General features: G+C 36.3%; 4 protein-coding genes across 4 annotated transcripts; 3 read left to right on the top strand and 1 right to left on the bottom strand.

Moving 5' to 3' along the window:
• Positions 1-5,063: 5,063 nt before the first annotated feature.
• On the top strand, positions 5,064-9,462 carry LOC143627659 (AP-1 complex subunit mu-2-like). The gene is made up of 11 exons (XM_077097445.1): positions 5,064-5,241; positions 6,755-6,901; positions 7,139-7,201; positions 7,561-7,737; positions 7,824-7,927; positions 8,025-8,132; positions 8,387-8,483; positions 8,564-8,661; positions 8,744-8,885; positions 8,991-9,113; positions 9,207-9,462. Exons 1-11 carry the CDS (start codon positions 5,113-5,115, stop codon positions 9,303-9,305), a joined length of 1,287 nt encoding a protein of 428 aa, XP_076953560.1. The 5' UTR covers positions 5,064-5,112; the 3' UTR covers positions 9,306-9,462.
• Positions 9,463-10,387: 925 nt separating this feature from the next.
• On the top strand, positions 10,388-13,079 carry LOC143627603 (uncharacterized protein At5g64816-like). The gene is made up of 2 exons (XM_077097383.1): positions 10,388-10,430; positions 12,593-13,079. The coding sequence occupies exon 2, from the start codon at positions 12,605-12,607 to the stop codon at positions 12,986-12,988; it is 384 nt and encodes a 127-aa protein (XP_076953498.1). The 5' UTR covers positions 10,388-10,430; positions 12,593-12,604; the 3' UTR covers positions 12,989-13,079.
• A 2,969-nt stretch (positions 13,080-16,048) lies between these two features.
• On the top strand, positions 16,049-17,029 carry LOC143627602 (uncharacterized). Its single transcript, XM_077097382.1, has one exon. It carries the CDS (start codon positions 16,238-16,240, stop codon positions 16,997-16,999), a length of 762 nt encoding a protein of 253 aa, XP_076953497.1. The 5' UTR covers positions 16,049-16,237; the 3' UTR covers positions 17,000-17,029.
• Positions 17,030-17,455: 426 nt separating this feature from the next.
• LOC143627658 (regulator of G-protein signaling 1-like) lies at positions 17,456-22,880 on the bottom strand. Its single transcript, XM_077097444.1, has 11 exons — positions 22,771-22,880; positions 21,377-21,497; positions 20,867-20,930; positions 20,690-20,774; positions 20,476-20,549; positions 20,133-20,324; positions 19,945-20,033; positions 19,222-19,460; positions 18,720-18,844; positions 18,302-18,423; positions 17,456-17,997 (listed from the first exon to the last, which is right to left on the bottom strand). Exons 1-11 carry the CDS (start codon positions 22,845-22,847, stop codon positions 17,791-17,793), a joined length of 1,395 nt encoding a protein of 464 aa, XP_076953559.1. The 5' UTR covers positions 22,848-22,880; the 3' UTR covers positions 17,456-17,790.
• Positions 22,881-23,091: the final 211 nt, after the last annotated feature.

The raw sequence follows: 23,091 nt of genomic DNA, 5'->3' as shown, positions 1-23,091 counted from the left end.
GCGCGAGAGGCGTCTTACGAGCTAAAAATAATAAAGCCTGCGCGCGAGAGGCGTCTTACGAGCTGAAAATAATAAAGCCTGCGCGCGAGAGGCGTCTTACGAGCTGAAAATAATAAAGCCTGCGCGCGAGAGGCGTCTTACGAGCTGAAAATAATAAAGCCTGCGCGCGAGAGGCGTCCTACGAGCTGAAAATAATAAAGCCTGCGCGCGAGAGGCGTCTTACGGGCTGTTAATAATAATAGTAGCCTGCGCGCGAAGCGTCTTACGGGCTGTAATAATAATGTAAACCTGCGCGCGGGGCGTCTTACGGGCTGTAATAATAATGGAAACCAGCGCGCGGGGCGTCTTACGGGCAATGAAAGTAATGATAATAAAAGCTGGCGCGTGGCCGACGGGTTTATGAGGATTCCCAACCTTCAAGTATGGCGGGGAGCCGTATGGGAAATTGAGGATTCCCAACCTTTAAGTATGGCGCGGAGCCGTATGGGAAATTGTGAGGATTCCCAGCCTATGGCGCGGAGCCGTATGGGATATTATGAGGGTCCCCAACCCTTAAGTTTGGCGCGTAGCCATACGGGATATTATGAGGATTCCCAACCTTTAAGTTTGAGCTAAAGCTCATATTTTTGGGCTAAGGCCCTGACGTTTTAGAGTTAAGACTCGTCAACGCGTTTGAGCTTGGAGCTCACGCATGTATGTTTTACTTCGCTTTCTTTTTAATTTGATGTCAATATAATGTTGTCATATTGCTCAAATTAGTAAAAGGAAGTGCGAAACATGTATGCGAAAACTTGTATGCGGTGGCGCGAATGCAAAACTGCTGTGGCGAAGTGATCGCCGGGAGCGCGCATGCGGAACCCGAAGTTGATACGCGGTGGGACGCGTAATCTAAAGATTTTGAATGCGTGAGCATCTGTGATGTGTGAGCATGCGTTACGCGTGAGCATGTGATATGCGTGAGCGTACTTGATGCTTGAGCATGCTTGATGCTTGAGCATGCTTGCTGCTTGAGCAAGCTTATTGCTGGAGCATGCTTGATGCTTGAGCATGCTTGCTGCTTGAGCATGCTTATTGCTTGAGCATGCTTGATGCTTGAGCATGCTTGCTGCTGGAGCATGCTTGATGCTTGAGCATGCTTGCTGCTTGAGCATGTTTGCTGCTTGAGCATGCTCTGCCTTCATGTCTGGGCGCGCGCTGCGCGACCCGCTGAGGCGCAGAGTAATTGCCTGGGCGCGCGCGCGACCCGCTGAGGCGCAGAGTAATTGCCTGGGCGCGCGCGCGACCCGCTGAGCGCAGAGTAATTGCCTGGGCGCGCGCGCGCGACCCGCTGTGGCGCAGAGTAATTGCCTGGGCGCGCGCGCGCGACCCGCTGAGGCGCAGAGTAATTGCCTGGGCGCGCGCGCGCGACCCTTGAGGCGCAGAGTAATTGCCTGGGCGCGAGCGCGCGACCCGCTGAGCGCAGGGTAATTGCCTGGGCGCGCGCGCGCGACCCGCTGAGGCGCATGGTAATTGCCTGGGCGCGCGCGCGCGACCCTCTGAGGCGCAGCGTAATTGCCTGGGCGCGCGGCGCGCGACCCGCTGAGGCGCAGAGTAATTGCCTGGGCGCGCGCGCGCGACCCGCTGAGCGCAGAGTAATTGCCTGGGCGCGAGCGCGCGACCCGCTGAGCGCAGGGTAATTGCCTGGTCGCGCGCGCGCGACCCGCTGAGGCGCAGGGTAATTGCCTGGGCGCGCGCGCGACCCAAAGGTTTTGAATATCCACATCAGGTAGGTTTTATGTAAAACCAACAGATCTGATAGGGTTTATAAACCTATGAATATGAGGTGTGGCTGCTGCTCGGACGAACCCAGATCTGAAAACCCAGATCTTAGGGTTTTCCCCAAAAGCTCGTTGTTTTCTTCCTGTTTCTTCCAGATCTGGAAGTATTTTCCAGATCTGAAAACACAGATCTAAGGATTTCCCCCAAAAGCTTGGTGGTTTCCTCCTGCATCTTCCAGATCTGGAAGTATTTTCCAGATCTGAAAACATAGATCTAAGGGTTTCCCCCAAAAGCTTGGTGGTTCTTCCTGAGATTTTGATGAACGGATCGGAGGGCCGAGAAGAGAGGCCAGTGTGGTTCATTGCCGTCCCACGGATGGCGCCAATGTCGAAGCACGAAATGGAATCTGACCTGACCCATGACGGAGCTTCCACGGATTTCGAGATGAATGAACCGCATCCTGGTCTGCTGATCCTCTCCTCCGGCTGCTCGCGATCTGCAGTGGCGTTTTGGGGGTGTGGAGGTGACCGCTAAGATGATCTTGAAGATCTCTTGTTCACAGACACAAAAACTGGTGGTGGCACCTACTGAGCATGACCTCCTGATAAGGAGGTGAAGACCTCCTTATATAGAGTCTCATGGCCACCATCATGATACCCTAATGGGCCTAGCCCAATTAGGGCTACCTCCACAAACCTCCTCAGCCCAATAACAAATGTATTAGCCCATATAATAAAACAAACCAAATATAATAAATTTAGGATTGTAAACCGGGTTTAATACCATACCCCTACAAAACTTATATTATTTCCAGGAATAATGCCTCCTAAACAATTATCCGGTAGTCAAAAACGTAAAAAGAGAAAAAGAGATGAAGAGATAAGAAAGTCTCTATCCGGGTCCATGGATAAGTTTGTCCAAAGAAAGTCTGATGGTTCTTCTCATAATCAAAATGCTGATGATATCAATGTTCTTAACGTCGGTGTTGATGAACGTCACGTTGAAGATGTTAAAGATGCTAATGTTGATGGAAATCACGTTAATGATAACGTTGATGGAAATTACGGTGATATATTTGGTTCAAGAACTCGTGTGACAACCGCCACTCTTAAAGGTCCGATATATTTTTTTGTTACTTATTTACGAATAACGCTTAGTATGTAAGTTGATTATTGACTAGTGATTTATTTATGATTATGTGAATTGTTAACTTTAGCTTGAAACTTAATTTTCAGGAAGTATGCCTCGTAAACAACTATCCGGTTCTCAAAAACGTAAAAAAAGAAAAAAAGAAGAAGAATTAAGAAAGTCTCTAGCCGTGTCTATGGATAGGTTTATCCAAAGAAAATCTCACGGTTCACAAAATCAAAATGCTGACGATATCGATGTTGTGAAGGTGAGTGCTGACGAAGATCACGCTGATGATGCTAAAGATGCTAGTATTGATGGAGATAACGTTGATGATGTTAACGATGCTAATGTCGATGAAAATCATGTTGAAGCTAATGTTGAGGTTAACCATGTTGATATATTTGATCCACGACATGCTTAAAATTTTGGTAGAAAAAGGTCCTAAACGAGATAACACTATTGATAAGGGTCCTAAGGATAAAAATTGTAGACGATTTTCCAAAATTTTGTATACCAGAATTCTACCAAATAAGGAGAAGTGGGATAGGAAATGGCTGGTATATTCGAAAGAGCTCGACAAAGTCTTTTGTTTTTGCTGTAAACTATTTAGAAAAGGGCCACCGAAAGGTCACTTGGATAATGAAGGTTATGGAGATTGGAAGCATGCTACCACTAGAATCAAAGAACATGAAGTTGGCTCGGAACATCTCAAGAATATGGCAGCTTGGTATGAAATGCGTCAAAAATTGAAAAGTAACGAGACGATTGATCAACAACTTCGCTTCAAATAATGCAAGGAGAGTCTCGTGATTCAGTTAACTATGTAAAATGAATAATTTTGCTATGGTAATTTTGTTTTGTTTATTGTTATAACAGTTTTTGTCGTATTAATGAATTTTGTTTTATATATAAGTTTTTATTTTAAGGGCCCGTTATTACTAGTCGCATAGGACATCCGGAATCTCATGTTCAACCCTGGAAGTATATAATACACTTCTTAGTACCAATTCTCAATCAGACACTTTTTCAGCTGTTCTTGCAGCTTCCATTGCTTTTGGATGTAATTTTAATAGTGGGAATGAATACATGGTACCTACTGTAAGGATTGAAACGTGATATATTAAGATAAACCGGTAGTCCAGAAAACCGCTAACCTTTGGTATAATTACAAACATGTTTGCGAATTGCAACTGTAAAATATATCTGTCATCATGTGTGCTCTCTTGGTGATTCAAGAATACCATTACTGCATTATGTTTGAAAGAAAATGACTAAAATACCCCTCGGAACAAAAATAATATCCCAAAAAGGTCCATTTTTATGAGTAAGCCCCTAAAATTTGTTCGAAAGAACTTTGTTGTAAAGTTATGGTTCCTATCCGGTTTTTGAGTGGAAAATCTCTAACCTATGTAACTAGTTTGGTTACTAACTGGTTAACGATAATAACTTTTGACATTAATTTTAACCTATTGAATATAATCTTATTAACACTAACCGTATCAACCTATGTTCGGTTAACCAGTTCCTAACTGGTTTGTATGTGAAAATCCCTAACTAGTTCCTAAACATTGGTTAGTAACCAGTTTCGATTTTGGTTAGGGGTGTAAACGAGCCGAGCTCGGCTCGTTTTGACTTATGAGAGCTCGAGCTTGGCTTGTTTTGAGCTCTTCTTGTGTTTTCAAGCTTGCGCTCAGCTCAGGCTCGATTCAATTATTATTATTATTATTATTATTAATTAATTAATTAATTTGCATATGTTTTTAATTTTTTAAAGAAATACCTTAAGGCTCAAGCTTGTGGCGTACTTAAACAACCCAAAACTCAGTTGTAGACTTGTAGTGTGAAATTAATACATAGAAGTCCAAAAGAGGTAAAACTTATAAACACACAAGGCTAGTTAACTCGTTAATGAGGTTTTTATACAAGGCTCAAACTCGGGCTAAATAACTAAACAAGCTTTATTTGAAAAAGCTCGGCTCATTTCATCGTCTAAAACCAATGGGCTGACCCAATACCCGTATTGGAGCCCAATAGAAGCCAGCGAAGAAATGAAAGCTCTTGTCTTCAACCCTCACTTCGTTTCTTCAACACTGATCGATCGCATCTCAAATTCATCTTCAAAATCTCACTTTAACGGATTTCAGTTAACAACTAATAAAAAATTCACCAGAAGCCAGATCTGAAATCGGAACAATAATTTGACGGATAGATCTGATCCGACGGATGGCAGGGGCGGCCTCTGCGCTGTTCCTTCTGGATATCAAAGGCCGTGTTCTCGTATGGCGTGATTACCGTGGCGATGTTTCTGCTGTTCAGGCTGAACGATTCTTCACTAAGCTCATAGAGAAAGAGGTTATTATTATTATTATTATTATTATTATTATTATTATTATTATTATTATGTTGATTTCATTTTTATGATTTGATTTGATAGGTTAAGCTTCTAGTTTGTATAATAAATCTGCTAGAGTAAGGTGTTAGCATTGTTGATTTCAATTAGGTTTAGGAATTAGATCGAAAACATTTGTTAAGCTGATTTCTCTGTTTTCATTTCATAGATTTCAAATTTGTGTATTATGATTAGTTTTACGTCTTAATTCGTGTATTAGGTTTGCTAGAGTAAGCTGTTAGCATTGCTGATTTCAGTTAGGATTATATAGTAGGTGTAGGCTTAGGAACCAGATCTAAAACATCGCTTTGATTTGATAGATTTGTAATTTGTGTATTGTGATTAGTGTTTTAGGTCCTAATTTTGTGTATCAGGTGTGATAAAGTTAGGTTTAAGGCATTGTTGATTTGAATTAGGTTTATACTTTATATAGTAGGTGTAGGTTTTGGAATTAGATCCAAAACAATTGTTTAATTATGTGCTTCACTAAATTTATATAGAAATAGGTTGTTTTATTATGTTGTTTATTTGATTTTGATGGATTGAAATTTATTTATTATGATTCTATGATAAGTGTTTTAGGTTCTAATCTTGTGTAATAGGTTAGCTAGAGTAACCTGTTAGCATTGTTGATTTGAATTAGGTTTATATATTAGATAAATGATTCTTCACTAAACTCGTAGAGAAAGAGGTTTGTTCTATTGTTGATTTGATAGATTTGAAACTCGTTTATTATTATAAGTGTTTTAGTTTCTAATTTGTATAACAGCTTGATTTGAGTTATTTTTATTGAGTAGGTTTTGGAATTAGGTAGAAAAGATCTGTTTGATTGTATGTTTTTGTATTTATTTGATTATAAAGTGTAGTTACATGTAACTACTAAAGGAATAGTGAATGGTTCTGGATCAGCTAGCTCAAAATTGTATTCAAACTGTGTTTATTCAGCTTGAAATGTATCGACCACTTGTTTGAAACACTGATAAAGTGTAGTAACAGCTAAAGGATAGTGAAAAAAGGTTATTTTGTTGTAAATCAGTCTCTTGCTGTAGTTTAGTATGATCTGATAGTTTTTTATTCAGTTTGTCTTGGTAAGTGTTTTAGGGAAAGAAGTGAAACATTATCAATGTTCTACTGTGTATAGCAGGTCTGCTACCATTGTTTGCATTGTTAGTTTGAAGTATGCTTATTTAGTAGTTTTCAGAATTATATCGAAAACATCTATTTGATTGTGAGTTTCTGCATTTTATTATAGTGTATTAGCAACTAAATGAACAGTGAAAGATTGTTTGATCTGGTTAGGCTAGTTTAGAACTGTATCCAACCTGTGCTTATTCAGATTGAGTTTGATAAGTGTTGTTTGAAATATTGATAATCAAGTGAGCATCCATGCTTATTGATGTAAAATATAGTTTTTAATGATTGTATGCTTGCAAATGGGTACATCTAATCTGATTATGGTATGTTGATGAATCTCAGGGTGATCAAGATGCTCAAGATCCTGTTGTATATGATAATGGTGTCACCTATATGTTTGTACAACACAACAATGTATACCTAATGACTGCATCGAGGCAGAACTGTAATGCTGCTAGTCTTCTCCTGTTTTTACATCGTGTAGTTGATGTAAGCACTCTTCTGTAATTGAATGAATTAGCTTTCATTTCTTTGTTTGTAAGTTTCAATATATAAGTCACTTTTTGTCACAGAAACTTTCCTAACATTTTTTAAAGATACTTGTAAGGAATAAGTGAAGCAAAATTAAGCCCCTAACTTTAATTCACTCATCTAAAATTTATAATATTATCTTCACAAGGTTTTAAAAGATATATTTATCAAGTTCTTGTTTGTTGTTGGTGACAGGTATTTAAGCATTACTTCGAGGAGCTAGAGGAGGAATCACTTAGGGACAACTTTGTTGTAGTGGTATGCATATTTTACAATATATTCTCAGGAAAATGCATGTAAAACAAAGTTAAAACTCTTGGACATCCACTGAATTTACACATAAGTCCCTTTACTTTATTTTTTGTATGATTAAGTTCTCGAACTTGTAAAAAATCAATGAAAAGGTTCTTAGTACTAAGTGTAGGAACTTGGTTATGCAAAATAGGGCATATTTTGTGTTTTTAAAAGTTTTGGGACTTAAACTTGCAGAAAAGGACATATTTGTTAAAAATAAAGTCAGAACTTTTCTATTGAGTTTTTACAAGGGATCTAATCATGTGTAAATTATATCCAAGGACACATATGCTCAGTAACTATGACACCATTATATTTTGCAGTATGAATTGCTTGATGAAATGATGGACTTTGGTTATCCTCAATTCACGGAAGCTAAAATTCTGAGTGAGTTTATCAAGACCGATGCTTACAGGATGGAAGTTACACAGAGGCCTCCAATGGCTGTCACAAATGCAGTGTCCTGGCGTAGTGAAGGGATACGATACAAGAAGAATGAGGTAAGTCTTCTTGTTAGAGCTAGGTAATTATGGATATGAGATCACAAAAAAAAAAAAACTAAATAATATCTGCTTGCCTTTTTCAGGTGTTTTTGGATGTTGTGGAGAGCGTGAATATACTCGTCAACAGTAATGGTCAAATTGTTAGGTCAGAGGTTGTTGGGGCACTGAAGATGAGGACTTATTTGAGGTATACACTTTTTCATTTGCCATATATCGCGTAAACACCTCAAATAGTCACATAAATTTTATGCGACTACTAAATGGTGACGTGTCATTACTTGCAGTGGTATGCCTGAGTGTAAACTTGGGCTGAATGATAGAGTATTGTTGGAAGCACAAGGACGATCTTCTAGGGGAAAAGCTATTGACTTGGATGACATCAAGTTTCATCAGTATGTCGTTCAACCCTTACATGTTATTTACCCTATGATCGTAGTTTACAAGTAAAAAGTGGCCTCAACATTATCATTGTATCTAGTGGTGGCAATCTTAACCCAGTAGTTAAGAATTGGCCAATTATGGGATGACCCATTAACAACCAGTCAAGGGTGCCACGTCTAGTTTTTAACTATTTCTATGCACATACTCTTGTTGTGTTTATCAGTATTTGCTGCTAGTTTTCAGCCAATATGCAATTTTGATACAGGTGCGTGCGTTTGGCCCGTTTTGAAAATGATAGGACGATATCCTTTGTACCACCCGATGGAGCTTTTGATCTCATGACATATCGACTAAGTACTCAGGTTCTTGCACTTCACCCTTCATCACTGAAAACTTAATACCCCTCTACTCTCACTTTATTGGATTTGATGTTTTCTTTCAGGTTAAGCCTTTAATATGGGTGGAAGCTCAAATTGAAAGGCATTCAAGAAGCCGTATGGAAATAACCGTCAAAGCGCGGAGCCAATTTAAGGAGCGAAGGTATTAATTTCTCAAGTGTCTACAAAGTACGAACATTTACTTTCGCTTTTGATTATGGTATGACCGATTTGACTTTTGGCAGCACTGCAACAAATGTGGAGATTGAATTACCCGTGCCTGCTGATGCAACCAATCCAAATGTCAGGACTTCCATGGGATCAGCTGCTTATGCACCCGAAAGCGATGCTCTTAGCTGGAAAATCAAATCATTTCCAGGTGGCAAGGTAAAAACCTTGTATAGTTGTATATATATATGATTTCATGTTCATCTACAATTCATGTGTCGACCAAGTCAAAGTCAAAATTTTGTTGCATGTTCGATGTTTTAGGAATACATGTTGAGAGCAGAGTTCAAACTTCCTAGTATAACCGCTGAAGAAGCAGCCCCGGAGAGAAAAGCTCCTATTCGTGTCAAGTTCGAGATACCGTATTTTACCGTTTCAGGAATTCAGGTAATAAACAGAAACTCTCATTTTAGCTTTATAATTGGGGTCAATCAACGGTCACCTTGATTAAGCTAATCTTTGTTACTTTTTGGTTTATAGGTTCGTTACCTAAAAATCATCGAGAAAAGTGGTTACCAGGCCCTTCCATGGGTGCGGTATATAACAATGGCGGGCGAATATGAACTGCGGCTCATGTGAAATCTTTTTATCTTAAGCAAGGGTTTTGTATTTAAATCCATTTACGGTCTAATACAATTGTTTGTCAAGCAAAAGTTCAGTCTCATGCACAGGTTTTTGTATTTGTTGTGCACAACCTTCATTAATCATACTAGCATAAGTATCAAGTATGTTTGTGGTTTCTACAAAATGTTTTAGTTGCTTTATTGAATATATAACTATAACTGTTTTTTTCCTTGATTTTAATCATTTTGTTTGATTTTTATTTTTATTGTTTTTAATATAATCAAGGAACACTAATGTGTAAGCCATTTGTGTCAAGCGACAAACCCAAGCTTAAGTTTTCATTACTTAACAATACTCGTAACTCGACACTAGAAAGCATGCTACCTTTGTATTCGAACTCGTCACATGAAGCTTATCATCATACTTGTGAGTTGTGACTTGTGAATGGAAAATGTAACCTTTTGTATATTCAAGTTGAACTTGACGGTACGCATGTCTTTGAAACGAACCGTTTGTGATAAATACGTGTTTTTTCTGTGATAGTAGAAAGAGAGAAATGTGTGTAGTCTGTAAGATTCAAAAGATATGGTGAAATTCGTGGAACAATAATCTAGTAACGATGAGATGACACATCTGTAATTTTCTCCATGTTGCATACGCCTGACAAACCAAAATGAACCATGATCAATTAGAATTTTGTTACTAATGACCAACATCTCTCTACTCTGTGTCCTTTTAAAGTCTTTTTTCATTGCTAAGCTCAAAAAAAGTTACAATAAAGTGGAAGGTAATCAGGTAACAAGCTGCGTCGTAACCTCCTTTTGAATAGCAAATCCGATTCAACTAAAAATGAAGCTTTGGGTTTTAGAGGCCAGGATACCGAATGTATCAAAAGAAAAGGATAGAAACACGTGTTGATTCTCTAAACAAACCAAACGTATCAACTCTATAAAAAGTGACGTTGCCTTGTTATTTATAGTAAATGAACTTAAAATAAAAAGAAACTTTTGGTACCCCTATCAAATCTCAAAGGACCTTTTAGCAACATTCTACTTACTTATATAAATAAATAGCAAATACTTAATAAACCGCCAAAATCGGGGAAAATTAGAGCCTCTAAAACCCTAGTTCTTACTGAAGGTACTGTGCTTCGTAATCTTTTACCAAATTTCACGCTCAATCGTTTAATTGATCACATTATCAGCTTAATTCAGATGCGTTCATATATTCGTTCGATTTTGAGAGTTTTTACGGCGTTATATGATTCTAAAATGTTATATATCATTACAGATACGTTTAACGGTACTAATTAACCTGTAGTTTTCGTATTATGTGTGAAAATTTCAATATGTTTATGATTTGGTGGATAATTAAGGATAGAGATGGAAATAGGGTTTACATTTTGCATAATTTGGTACCTGGTATGCATTTGATTATTTGTACTTCAGTATGGTTACTTGTTTGATTGTCTTAACGATACAAGTTTGCCTGTAATTCTCGGATTATGTGTGAAGTTTTCGCTCTGTTCATGATTTGATGAAAAATTAAGGCTAGAGTTGGAATTAAGGTACCGGCTATGCATTTGATTATTATGTTTAGGACTCGTATAAAAAGCAAAATTATTCAGGGCCGTATCAGATTCTTCTCTGATACGTGCGTATAATGGAATTGCACTAACTTTGACGTTATATTACTAACTTCGTGAAAATAACGCCAAAAGTGGCGGAAGGTTAATCAGGCATCATGTGGTGGCGTTGATAGCCAAAAGACAAATGAACATGCACCAATCAGTGGGTGTCCCAATGGTTTGAGTGTTATGTGTCTTATGTCTAAGGCTTGATGCAAAACTACTAGCGGGGTCTCACCGGTAGCAGCCTCTCTATTCGTACGGGGTAGAGGTAAGACTGTCTACATCTTACCCTACTAAGACTCTACCATAGCTTTGCTATTGGTGGGATATACTGAGTACGATGATGGTGATGATGATGATCAGATTCTTCTCTGTTCACGTGACATAAATTATTTGAAGCGGTACAATATTTCGATAGTTAGTTGATTTGATATAAGATTAGTATATGATTATTTGACACAATACAAGATTCCGTTAGTTGACTCGAAATGAGATTATACATTGAATAAAACGAGCTAACCATAACTTGGAAAAAAGCCGTTTTAAGCTAGACGTTAGGAAAACAGCTGTTTACACCATAAAAAAATGAAGTCGTATAGGGCCATCTGGCTCGTATAGGTTTTTACGTGTCGTCTAGTATCGATCATCGACTTTTGAAAAAACTGACACATACCAGTTGTATGATCCTATATGACTTGTATAGGTGGGACTGGGTGTCTGGTTAAGGGGCCTGGGTGTCTGTATAGATAAAGCCTTTAAATATTGTAACGTATTCACTTGTAGAGTTTCATGTTGATCCACATGATGATATTTAAATTCTAGTTACAACTTCGTTTGTGGCTCGGAAGATGCTGTTATTTAAAGCTCTGATTAAGGGTGCGTATGGCTTCGTTTTAAATTGCTTGATGTGCTCCGATGCGTTTGGTCTCAAAATCCGATGCGTGATGCGAGCGTGCCATACATTTAATGCGCTCTTTAGAAAAATGCTGCAGTTTCAAAACATGCGTAAATACTTGGGCTTTCTTGTTGTAAATTCACACTTTTCTTCCCCTAGATAATGTTGCGTGCATTATGAAGGCATCGCATCAAGCCATATAGTGCAGAAATGCGCTCTTTGCACCGCATCATGCGCTATGCGCACATTGTAAAACCAAGGCGGTGCTTGTTGAAAATCTATGAACCATAGTTATCCTCATTATAAGAAAACTAGATAACCATTTATGGTGATCCACATAGTGATACCTAATTTCTGATACAACTTCATTGTGCCTTGAAAAATGTTGTTATTTGAAGCTATGTTTAGGGTATGTATGGTGCCTGTTAATAAACGTGTTGATTTAGGTTATGTTTTACGTCTAATTGGTCAAACATGTAGATTAAGAAATGTTAGCTGCAAAGGAAATGGGTTGAAACGGACGACCCTAATCTATGATTAATGCATTAAAACCTTCTAACTCATATATTCAAAAGATGACATGTTTACATCATTACTGAAATACTACATTAAAATGTGTTTTGTGTCGCCCTGACTTGGCCCGTTTTGACCCATTTCATAAGTTACCTGTTTGGGCCTGTTACACAAACCTCTAAGCAATTTTTACCAGTACTTGAAAATTTGGGATATTAAACTTTTCTGAATGCTAAAAGGTTGAATTGTTAATTTAAAGTAAAGATCTACCAAACAATGGTTGATTGGTGGATATCTTTGGCGGGCGCCGTGGTTCCTGCATTGGTGGCCGGCCAAGCCTTAAGAGCGAAGAACCGAAGAGCAGAAGAAGAAAGATTAAGGAGTGCTAGAGGCCGAGAAAAGAGTTCTGATGAGATTTTCGTATGTGAAAGGGTGTGCACTTCAAAAAGAATGTTAAAGAAAGTAGGGTCGTTTTCTAAGGACCCCGAGCCCGACACGTGTGTCACCGTTTGTGGGGTCTCTGAGCTTGATGCTTGTGCTGATGCATGTGCTCGAACCGTTTGTGTGAACCAACATCAAGTGCCAAATTGGAATGATATTTGTCTCAAGAGGTGCCAAAGTGAGTGCCTAAAGCTCTCAAATTCTTCAAATTTGCCTTGATGGTGTTTACTGTGTTTTTGTCAAGTTATTGTTTTGGTTTTTGTTGTGAATTTGTGCTATGGAAGTTTGATTATTGGATTATGTTCTAATATGCCATTTTTTGTTTGGGTCAAAACGGGCTGGGTCCAGTCGGTTTGACACAAACGCAGGTCAGCTTGGTCAGTTGGTTGTCTTGGGTTATGTTTTATTACGACATTTGTTTGGTTGTCATGGGCTAAAAAACCCGTTGTACTCCCTGGATTGAGTAGTATCTGGCGTATATCAATATAGAGTAAATTGCAGTTTTTGTCCATGTGGTTTGTCAAAAGTCATTCAAATAGTTTAAAATTTGTGATTTTAGTTCATGATCTTTCATTTTTGTTGCATTTAATTCCACGTCATTAATACTTAACACCATTAGTTTTTTTAAGTAAAGAGGTATTCAAGTCTTCTTTTCTTATTGAGGCGAGGTTGATAGATTAAAATAAGATTAAAATACTCTATCCTCAACAACGAAAGATAGGGGACACAAATTCACAAATTTAAACTATCCTCAACAACGAAAGAGAGGGGACACAAATTCTTTTAAACAAGCCACGTTCACAAATTTAAATTGTTCTGAAATAACATTTTTTTAACAAGCGACATGATGAAAAACAGAATTTACACAAATTTAACACTTTTGGTTTCTTAGCTCCGGATGCCGTGGACCTTTTGAATAGGGTTCAGAAAGTTGTGCATAGTAACGTATCGGCCCATAAGAATCGAAACTTTGTTTTTAGTAGGATTGGGTTTACTATTCAAAAGGGGGTTGAGACGCAGCTTGTTGTCCGCTTACCTGCCACTTCATTGTAATTCGTTTGTTTTAAAGATGTTATAGACATTATATTGTTATTTTAGCATATTGTTTACATGATAGGAAATATAAATGGTAATTTTACTATGAATAAAAAAAAGTTATTGTATTTTCTTTTAAGCCACTCCAAAATATAACTTTATTTATGTATTTATTATTATTTAATTTATTAAAAGTACCATTTTTGTATTAAACTTAAATAGAATTTACGTTGGGATAAGTAGGTATTCTTTACTTGAAAACTCTATAATACTTTCCCAACACTTCAAGACAATAATCATCAATGCTTCCTTAACAATTTCACTAATTATTCTTCTTTTCCTTTTCCAGAAATTACTAATTATATATTTATTAAACAAAAAGATATCTTTCATATCATTTACAATTATTTTTTTAACAGTTATTGTTATTTCAGTTGTATTAAGAAAGCAGGACCGGCTAGGATATAAGGCAATGCGGGTGATCGGCCGGGGCACTTAATTTTTAGAGGCACGTTTTTTATATATATTTTTCTATGAAAAAAAATATGTATATTTAACATTTTACTCTAATTATGCAATAACTAGGTTGGTTTAGTGGAAAAGGGTATGACTTTTAGTCAAAGGGTTTTAAGTTCTAGTCTCACTTGAGACGTTTTTAAGTTTATTTTTATACACAAATGTTTTTACACAACGTAAATCATAACTAAGTAAACTCATTTAAAAATTTAAGTGTTTTAACTAAACAAAAAACCCATTTACATAAGGCCTAAATTTTTTTTTGCTTATAATATTTCGTTACTCGTTAGAGTCTACGGGCCTTTTTACATCGGTTCGCCCGAGGCATATAAATTCTCCGAGACGGCCCTGAAGACAGGCCATGCATTTTCCAATCCATGTAATCGAAGAGGTTATTCATGACAATAAAGTTCCAATAACGTATAGCTAGTCGAAGATAGATGGCTACGGTAGCTCGATGATATCTATATGACCTCACGTTTTCATCGAAGATCCCTAAAAACTCTATTATATCGAAGATGTCTAAAGATACCTTTCGGCTTCATCTACGATGCATAAAAATGTAAAATCAAACAAAGCCGGATGCTAGTATCAAACAAAAAACAAGTTGTTAAAGGTGTCACTATTTATGATTTTGTTTTGAATAAGTATAATATATTATATTCTAGCTATACAATGTCTCATTCTCGTGGCACATTTGATCTAAACAAAATATTTCTTTATAAGATAACTTGATAACACAAACAATTTAGGTCATCACTTACCAATGACATATATTATTAGCTAAGATGTTAATACTTAATAGTGCATAAATGATAAAATCCTTATAAACCATGAATAGATATATCTTGTATCTTAATGTCAAAACTTAGTAGTATGAAACACAAATTTACACTAAATACCCATAAATTTAGTGCAAACTTTATAACTACTATAATATTCGGAAATTCCCAAAATACACATTTTCATAAAGGAATTTCGAGTTTTACTCACATTTTGCAAAATATTCTTAAAAAACACACAACAAACAACTCGGAACAAATAGATTCTTAGTGTCGACGAGTATTTTATAAAATTAGTCGGGACGACTATTTTAGACTAAGAAAATTGCCGGGGCGAGTATTTTGTGACACTAAACTAGCCGGGACAACTATTTTAGGTAAAAAAATAGTCGGAACAAGTTTTTTTTATGAATTTTAGGGTAGTTTTCTTAATATTATATTATTATATTTAATTTTACTCATAATTAGTTTTTCTTTTATAACTTTTAACATATCAAGTTTCACAAAATTCCAACTATACCGTCGAAGCGTGCTCTTATTTATCCACGCGCCGACACAAATTTTATTCAAAACATAGTGTGTCAAATTTATATCGAAGTATTTTGGGAATATCTTACAAAATGTGGGTAAAACTCGAAATTCCTTTATGAAAATGTGTATTTTGGTAAATTTTCCTATAACATTTTATAACTTTTAATACACGCATGAAGTTTTCTTTTACAAACATAATGATTAAACTTAGTATTTTAAGCAAAACTTTTTTTAGCTTTCGACCAACTAAAATCAAACTAGATTGCTTTTATTATTATTATTATTATTATTATTATTATTATTATAAATAACTAATATAACAATCATGCATAACTATGCATGATGCATCTACCTCTCTCTTCCACCATATTATCATGCATGCTTTCTTCTTATATCAACCATTTGTCCCATTCCTTACTACCTTCATATCTCTCTCTCTCTCTCTCACACACACACACACACACACACATCTTAGAACCTTGTAGAGAGAAAGAGAAAGAGATAATATTCACAATATTAATAATTTTCTAGAGATAAAGAGGGTGTCTTTATGATATATAATTTTCAAGAACTCTAAAGAAACAATGAATTAGAGTTTGGAGAAATGAAGGATTATTATTCAATCAACCAACCAAAATTATTATTACCACCCAAAACAATCTTTATCTCTCTTATTATCCTCTCTCTAATCTTCCTCACCTTTCTTTTCCTACAATCCCACAACTCTCTCCAAAAGCCCATATCCGACAACCCGACCGCCATCAAAGGCATCAAGATCCGACCCGGATACACCTCCTACGAAACCTACATCCACCACCAGCTTAAAAAAACCACCAACCCGAAACTTAGAAAAATATGGACCTCCCGAGACTGGGGCCGAAAAATCCAAGTCTTCCAACGATTTTTTACTCGTTTAAAGCGAGAAAAACTAATCTTTAATTCATCTAAAGCACTTTGTGTGGGTGCTCGGGTCGGGCAAGAAGTGGAGGCATTGAAACGGGTCGGGTTGACGGATTCGGTCGGGTTGGATTTGGTCCCATACCCGCCTAATGTGATAAAAGGTGACTTTCATTACCAGCCATTTGATAATGAGACATTTGACTTTGAATTTTCAAATGTGTTTGATCATGCACTTTACCCGGATAAATTTGTGGGGGAGATCCAACGGACGTTGAAGGCTGGTGGAGTCTGTGTGTTACACGTGGCAGTTTCTAGACGGTCGGATAAGTACTCCGCGAATGATTTGTTTAGTGTTGAGCCGTTGAAGAAGCTGTTTGATGGGTCGGAACTGGTTAAGGTCAGAAAGGTTGATGGGTTTGGGTTGGATACTGAAGTGGTGTTTAGAAAAAGAAAATTTGGTGTATAGGATATTATTTAAATATTTAATTGTTGTTGATTTAGATTAACAAGATTAGTTATCATAATTTTTATTTATCAAATATTTAGTTTTTATATATTAATCATGTTTCAATACACATGCATGATTCTAAACAATTTGAACTTAAAAGTTTGCGTGCAATGTTTTCACAACAGGTCTGGTTGAATACTCTAGAACTGTCTTTAATTAGCTCAATGCACAAAGAGTCTAGTTGGGTACTCTTGAAATGTCTTTTTTGGCTCAGTTATAACATCGACTAGTTGAACACGATTTAAAAAAAATATATTATTATTATTAGAATTTCTTAAAAAATTGTTTACTTTTGAGTTCATAGTTTGTTTATTTCATGCCCCCTTTTTTTTGGTTATATCCAACACCAAAAGTAAAACAAATTAACAATTCCATATTTTGTTTTGAATTAATTATAAATATATATTTGAATTCTTAATATTTTATGACATAACCTGAAATATACAAATGTTTATATGATTTCAATGTTCTATATATACAAATAATGCTACAAAATGACAGAAATCTGAGTGATCTTTATATAAGTGCCTGATTACCAACTTCATGTGACCTCAAAGTTGATTGTAAATTTATAGACCCAACCTTAAGGGTTAACCACTTACCAGTTACCACCCTGCATTCATGGACCATTGGTTAACCAGTCGGGTCGAATCAGGTCAACTCAAAACATTCACCAGGTTATGTTTAGCCAGAATACTGCTTCTGTGGATTGATACAACGGCATTTCCATAATTTTTTTGTAGTTATACTCACTGCAGGTACGAACCATGCCCATCATGGTTAGGTGGATCCCTTGGAATATGACAAAACGGGTCGTCGGGACAATGAACCGAGCTTAATCTTGGAGAAAAGTTCCAACCGTTTACTTGCTCAAGTTCACGGTCAACATTTCTCATGTCAGCTTCTTCTTTGAACTTTAAGAAGTACATCGATGACCAATAATCTTTTGCCAAGTTCTAAAAATTAAAGGAAAAAAAAGAGTGCATCAAACGTTTAGTTTAGAGTTTAAACCTAGGACACAAGGAGTCGAAACCGGTTAGGTTGACCCAAAAAACAAATTTTTCCCGTTTTAAGATTCTATAATAAATTTTAGCTATGATTACAATTTACAACAATATTATTACAATACTGATTTGACCCGTTCATGACCCATTGAACAGGTTCCTTTTAAAAATAACTTTTATTTGACTTATTTGTTAAAAATGACCCAAATTGACCTGTTTGTAAATAAACGAGCCTCTCAAAAGGTAAAGAACTAACCATGTTAATTAACTGCAATAACTCATTGACAGCATTTTTGAAGAGTTCGGGGTGTGCAAGATCAAGCGTTGAGAGAATTTCTTGTCGGGTTCTGTGAGATATATTCACCTCCATAGGCGAGCCTGTATGCAAATCGAGAAATTAAAGACAGTAAGGTATCTAAACAGGTGAAACGAGTTGAAAATTACCTAAATATATATTGTATTTGAATGCTTAAAACATCTTAAATTGTTTTATTTAATAAAACTAATTAATACATGAATGATCTTTTAATCATATTTGATACATTACTCAACCCGACCCACCTGTAAAAAAACAAGAAAAGTTGCATGAACTGACCCGAGCCAGTTTTTACCAATTACTTAGCCCACCCATTTCCACCTCTGATTAGACTTTACAGGAGACTCAGATGTTGTACCTGTGGTTATGTACTTCTCGATAATGTGCCGTACCATGTAAATTCTTTTAACAGGATCATTCACAGGTATTTTTTCAAGCAGTTGTACTTCATTGTAAAAATGCACACTTTCCCCAGCCAAACAACTGAAATCATAAAAAAGGGATGCAATTCCGATACTTGTAAATGGGTTGATTAAAGTAATGTTTTTATCTCTAATGGGCCAAAAAGGTGTAATAAACAAAAATCTAGCTTAAACGGTCAACATTGACCCAAAGTGTATTTTTAATGCAAAAATCCACATAAATCATTTTATTAAAAAAATATATTATCATATTTTTTGTAATCATATTTGACACGGTAAATGTCTAAAAAATTGTAAGCTTCTTGGACAAAAGTGTTTCGGGTCGAACTGACTCGACCCGTATTATAATTGCAAAATTTAATCCAAACCCGTGTTGGCAAGTTACCCAAATAGCCCAACACACTCGTTTTGTCGATAGGTGTAAGGTGAAGACAGGACCTGTCAGCAAACTCCATGAAAGATAAACGGAATCTTTTATTCTGTAAAAGTTTATCTAATGGATCATTTGGATCGACATCTAGAGTCGTGTCATTTTGCGACAAAATCCCACTGTCGTGTATTCCAAGAGCTTCCCCCATTGTCTTTATATTAAAGCTTTCCTTCTTGTTTAAGCTTATAACTGACACCAGAGGTTGAGAGAAAGAAATAGAGAAGAAAGCCACCACAAGAAAACTTGCCTATGGAATAACAGTTGACAAAGATATCATCAATTAAAGTTGAAAGCTTCCAAAATGAGACGTATATGTTGGATGTATAACAGATCAAAACTGGCCATTTTTGTACAAGTCTGGTTGACGCGGGACACTTTCCTTACAAAAGCTTTTCATATTTACATTAAAAAACTTTGTAAGCAAATGCCAAGAAAAAACCCCCCCTCCAAACTTTGGCTGAATTCACACATAAGTCCCTTGATTAAATGCCTTTAACTTATATAATTACAAAAATTATATTATCTAATTTTCTATGTCAAATTATTTGGAGCTTTTACACAATAAAAGCAAAATTTGGGTAATTTTCGATCTGTTTGACCCATTTCTTTTTAAGCTAGATTTTTGTTTATATTACATGTTTGACCCCTTAAAGATAAATCATAACCCGAACTGGCCCATTTCTAAGTAACTGAGTCAAAATTGCCACCTCAATGAAAGTTAAAAAACATACCACAACTAAAAGCAGGCATCTGGTGGTGACTTCAAGCCACGTGCTCTCCTCATGCGTCTCATTCAAAACATAAGCAACCACCCATACACCTAAAATGAAAAATCAAGAAAAATTGTAACCAATAGAAGCATATTGTAACTGATGAGAGCTTTAATAAAAATCATGTGCAATAATATTTCAATACCTACCGATTGACAACACAGTTACAAGTATGGCCCGCCAAAGGTCCTTGAGCTCATCAAATTTGAACTCAATATGATGAATGGCACCAGTAATACAAACCAGTGAAGCAATATATAGAACAGGAAAACACATATAAGGTCCAACCCATTGAGTCCCCATGTGGCATCGATTATTTAGAGGCTGCTTTATGTGAAGAACTGCATCAAACAAACTCCAATATTAACAGTTAACATAGCTGTAATTGAGTTATTGAGATAAAGACATGAATATACACACACCCCTCCACATATGCATAGATTATAGATAAGAAAGTAATATTTTTTAAATCAAGTATTTATATGATCTTACATACGGCCCAGGCTACCCAGGGCAAAAGAGCAAGTGGAAGACTAATATATGATCTTATAGGAAATAAGCGCCTCCTGAAAATCACAAAAGAGCAGAGTTGTTAGCATATAAAAAATGCACAGCCCTAATATGAATTACATGGTAATGTATTCTCAGAGCATAAAGAACAAGTAGAAGTACTGGAAAGACTAAAAAATGAAAACAAAAAACTTACTTTACAAATACGCAATACAAGTGGGCTGCTTGAATAAGGCGACAACTCAATAATAATCCAAATCCAAGTGGACCGTTGACCCAAACTGAAACCATGAAATTGCTATAGGTGAACATGAACTTACAAATAAAATGAATATATAGTGTAATTTTAGTAACTAAATAAAAGAAAATAAACCTGCCCAGAGATAACAGGATTGCCACCAATGCTTCCTGTGAAACCTCACAATATTAAGAGACATCTGCATGAAGAAAAAAAAATATTATCACATGTGACAAAAATAACGGAAACACAAAAACGTGGTGTAAAAGATAGAAATGTTGAGTATTCCAACCAATACCCACAATTATGCCTTAATGGTGGACCCTTGTGATAAATCCTTACAAGAAATTACTTGGCATGGTCAATTTCTCAGTAATTTGCAAATCAGAAATCTTTCACCCAATAAATTGTGATAATTGATAAATCCTTATGAGGGATTACTTGGTATAATTACTAGAATTGACTAACCCTAACGCAATAATGTCAACACTGAACTGGAATCCAAAATCGTTCTACCATCATGTAAACTTTACTTTAATGTTTCTTGTTTTAATGAATATGATTAATAATCATGAGACAATATCTTGCTAGATGTTTGATTGCTCAGCAACATAGACAACTAATAAAAAGGAACTGTAGCTTTACCGCAAGTGACAGTAAGAGATTGAAGCTAGCCATGATCTGAATCGTTGGAAGCCAAAAACTACTTCCTTTAGGTCTAGGAACATTGTGAATTAAAAAGGGCAAAGTCGATCTCAGTAAAAGGCTGCAAGACAATAACTAGCTCATTATAAACATGCATATATAAGCAGCAGCAACAAACAATTTGGATTCCAAAAGAATACATTTCTGTTTAGTAGCATAAATCAAAATCCAATAAAAGTACAATACATCCTCTGTATCTATCGTTTCTAGCATGAAATGTCACCATTAATAAATTCTTAGGATATATTAGAAGATTAATATGGAAAGGACAGCATCATGAGAGTACTCACTCTCCACAAGAGAAGTAGAGAACTCCATACAGCATATATGCAGTATATCATATTACACATATGATATTATTACTACATATATGTAATATGATATACTGCATATATGTAGTATGATATACTGCAGTATACTACATATACGTAGTATGATATACCGTGTATACGTAGTAGTATATACTGCGTGCAGCAATTATACTGCAATACACTGTGTAAATATACTTTATATATGTAGTATGGAGTTCTCTAATATCTCATGAAGAAGATTTCTCTCATGACACCCACCCCCACCCTCTCCCTCCTAATATGGAACTACACACTGTCTGTATATCTTCTTCAATAGCAGAATAACTTTCATGACCTTAAGCCTGGTACTATTCCAAATGCAAATCCATATGAACTGTTCAGCAAATTTAACATCAACCTCATTTCATATTAATCTGAACTTATTCATACGATTTAATACAGATCGAAACTGATATTATAAAACTAACATGTTTAACATCCAAAATCCAATGTGTATATACTACGTATATGTAGTATATAGTAGAATACCTTTCATGACCTTAAACCTAGTACTTTTTCACCATATGAACTGTTGAGCAACTTTGACATCAAAGTCATTTCAAACAATCTGAACTTATCCTCATGATTTAATACAGATCAAAACGATACGAGAATACTAACATGTTTAACATCCAAAATCCAACACATAACCGCGTTCGGATTCAAACCGATCCAAAATCATTACAGTCCTGAACTAAATCAAGCTCGGATCACATTTGATGCTCAATTACTAACTATAAGCTCATAATCTATCTACTGGTCATCCTAATAAGCAAATACAATAACCTAACTGCATACAGTTAAGTATAGCATGATGAAATTACTACAATCATGAAGTAAATCAAGCTCGGATCACAGTTCAATGCTCAATTTCTAACTATAAGCTCATAAACTATCTACTGTTCAACCTAATAAGCAAACTAGATAACCTAATTGCGTACAGTTTACGTATAGAGTGTTCAAATTGGGGGAAAAGAGACGTACAGTGCGAATGAGACGATAGCAACGGCAAGTGCCACGTAGTCGCTAGGACAGCCGCCGATGACGTCACAGCCGGTCATTTGAACGCCGGTGGATTGATTAATGCCGCCGGTGAGCTGTACTGTTGATATCACTTGATCGGAAGAGTTGTTTTATTGTTTACAAGTCAAACTTTACTTCTTTTGAGAGTTTGACCAAAAAGCCGTACGCTCTTATATAATATCTATCGGTCGACCCCTCTCATATTCAATGTTTTCATAACCGGATCGACGGCGACTCGGTCGTCCTAACGGGTCACTGGTCGGACCGGTTGGACCGGATTTA

The sequence above is a fragment of the Bidens hawaiensis genome, unplaced genomic scaffold (genome assembly GCF_021521415.1).
Source record: "Bidens hawaiensis isolate Kalapana, Puna unplaced genomic scaffold, B.hawaiensis_p1.1 tig00004685_1, whole genome shotgun sequence".
Taxonomy (NCBI): Eukaryota; Viridiplantae; Streptophyta; class Magnoliopsida; order Asterales; family Asteraceae; genus Bidens; species Bidens hawaiensis.
The sequence above is the reverse complement of the archived record's forward strand: the minus strand, read 5'-3'. Positions and strand labels throughout refer to the sequence as shown.

What these genes read in the sequence shown, in the direction of transcription:
- LOC143627658 (XM_077097444.1), bottom strand. Translation starts at nt 22,847, where the DNA reads ATGACCGGCTGTGACGTCATCGGCGGCTGTCCTAGCGACTACGTGGCA. An exon ending in ATCCTGTTATCTCTGGGCAG is followed by an intron (nt 20,775 to 20,866) that starts GTTTATTTTCTT and finishes TCATGGTTTCAG; the next exon opens with TTTGGGTCAACGGTCCACTT. An exon ending in TGTAACTGTGTTGTCAATCG is followed by an intron (nt 20,034 to 20,132) that starts GTAGGTATTGAA and finishes TTTTCATTTTAG; the next exon opens with GTGTATGGGTGGTTGCTTAT.
- LOC143627659 (XM_077097445.1), top strand. Translation starts at nt 5,113, where the DNA reads ATGGCAGGGGCGGCCTCTGCGCTGTTCCTTCTGGATATCAAAGGCCGT. An exon ending in GATGACATCAAGTTTCATCA is followed by an intron (nt 8,133 to 8,386) that starts GTATGTCGTTCA and finishes ATTTTGATACAG; the next exon opens with GTGCGTGCGTTTGGCCCGTT. An exon ending in AATCATTTCCAGGTGGCAAG is followed by an intron (nt 8,886 to 8,990) that starts GTAAAAACCTTG and finishes TCGATGTTTTAG; the next exon opens with GAATACATGTTGAGAGCAGA.
- LOC143627603 (XM_077097383.1), top strand. Translation starts at nt 12,605, where the DNA reads ATGGTTGATTGGTGGATATCTTTGGCGGGCGCCGTGGTTCCTGCATTG.
- LOC143627602 (XM_077097382.1), top strand. Translation starts at nt 16,238, where the DNA reads ATGAAGGATTATTATTCAATCAACCAACCAAAATTATTATTACCACCC.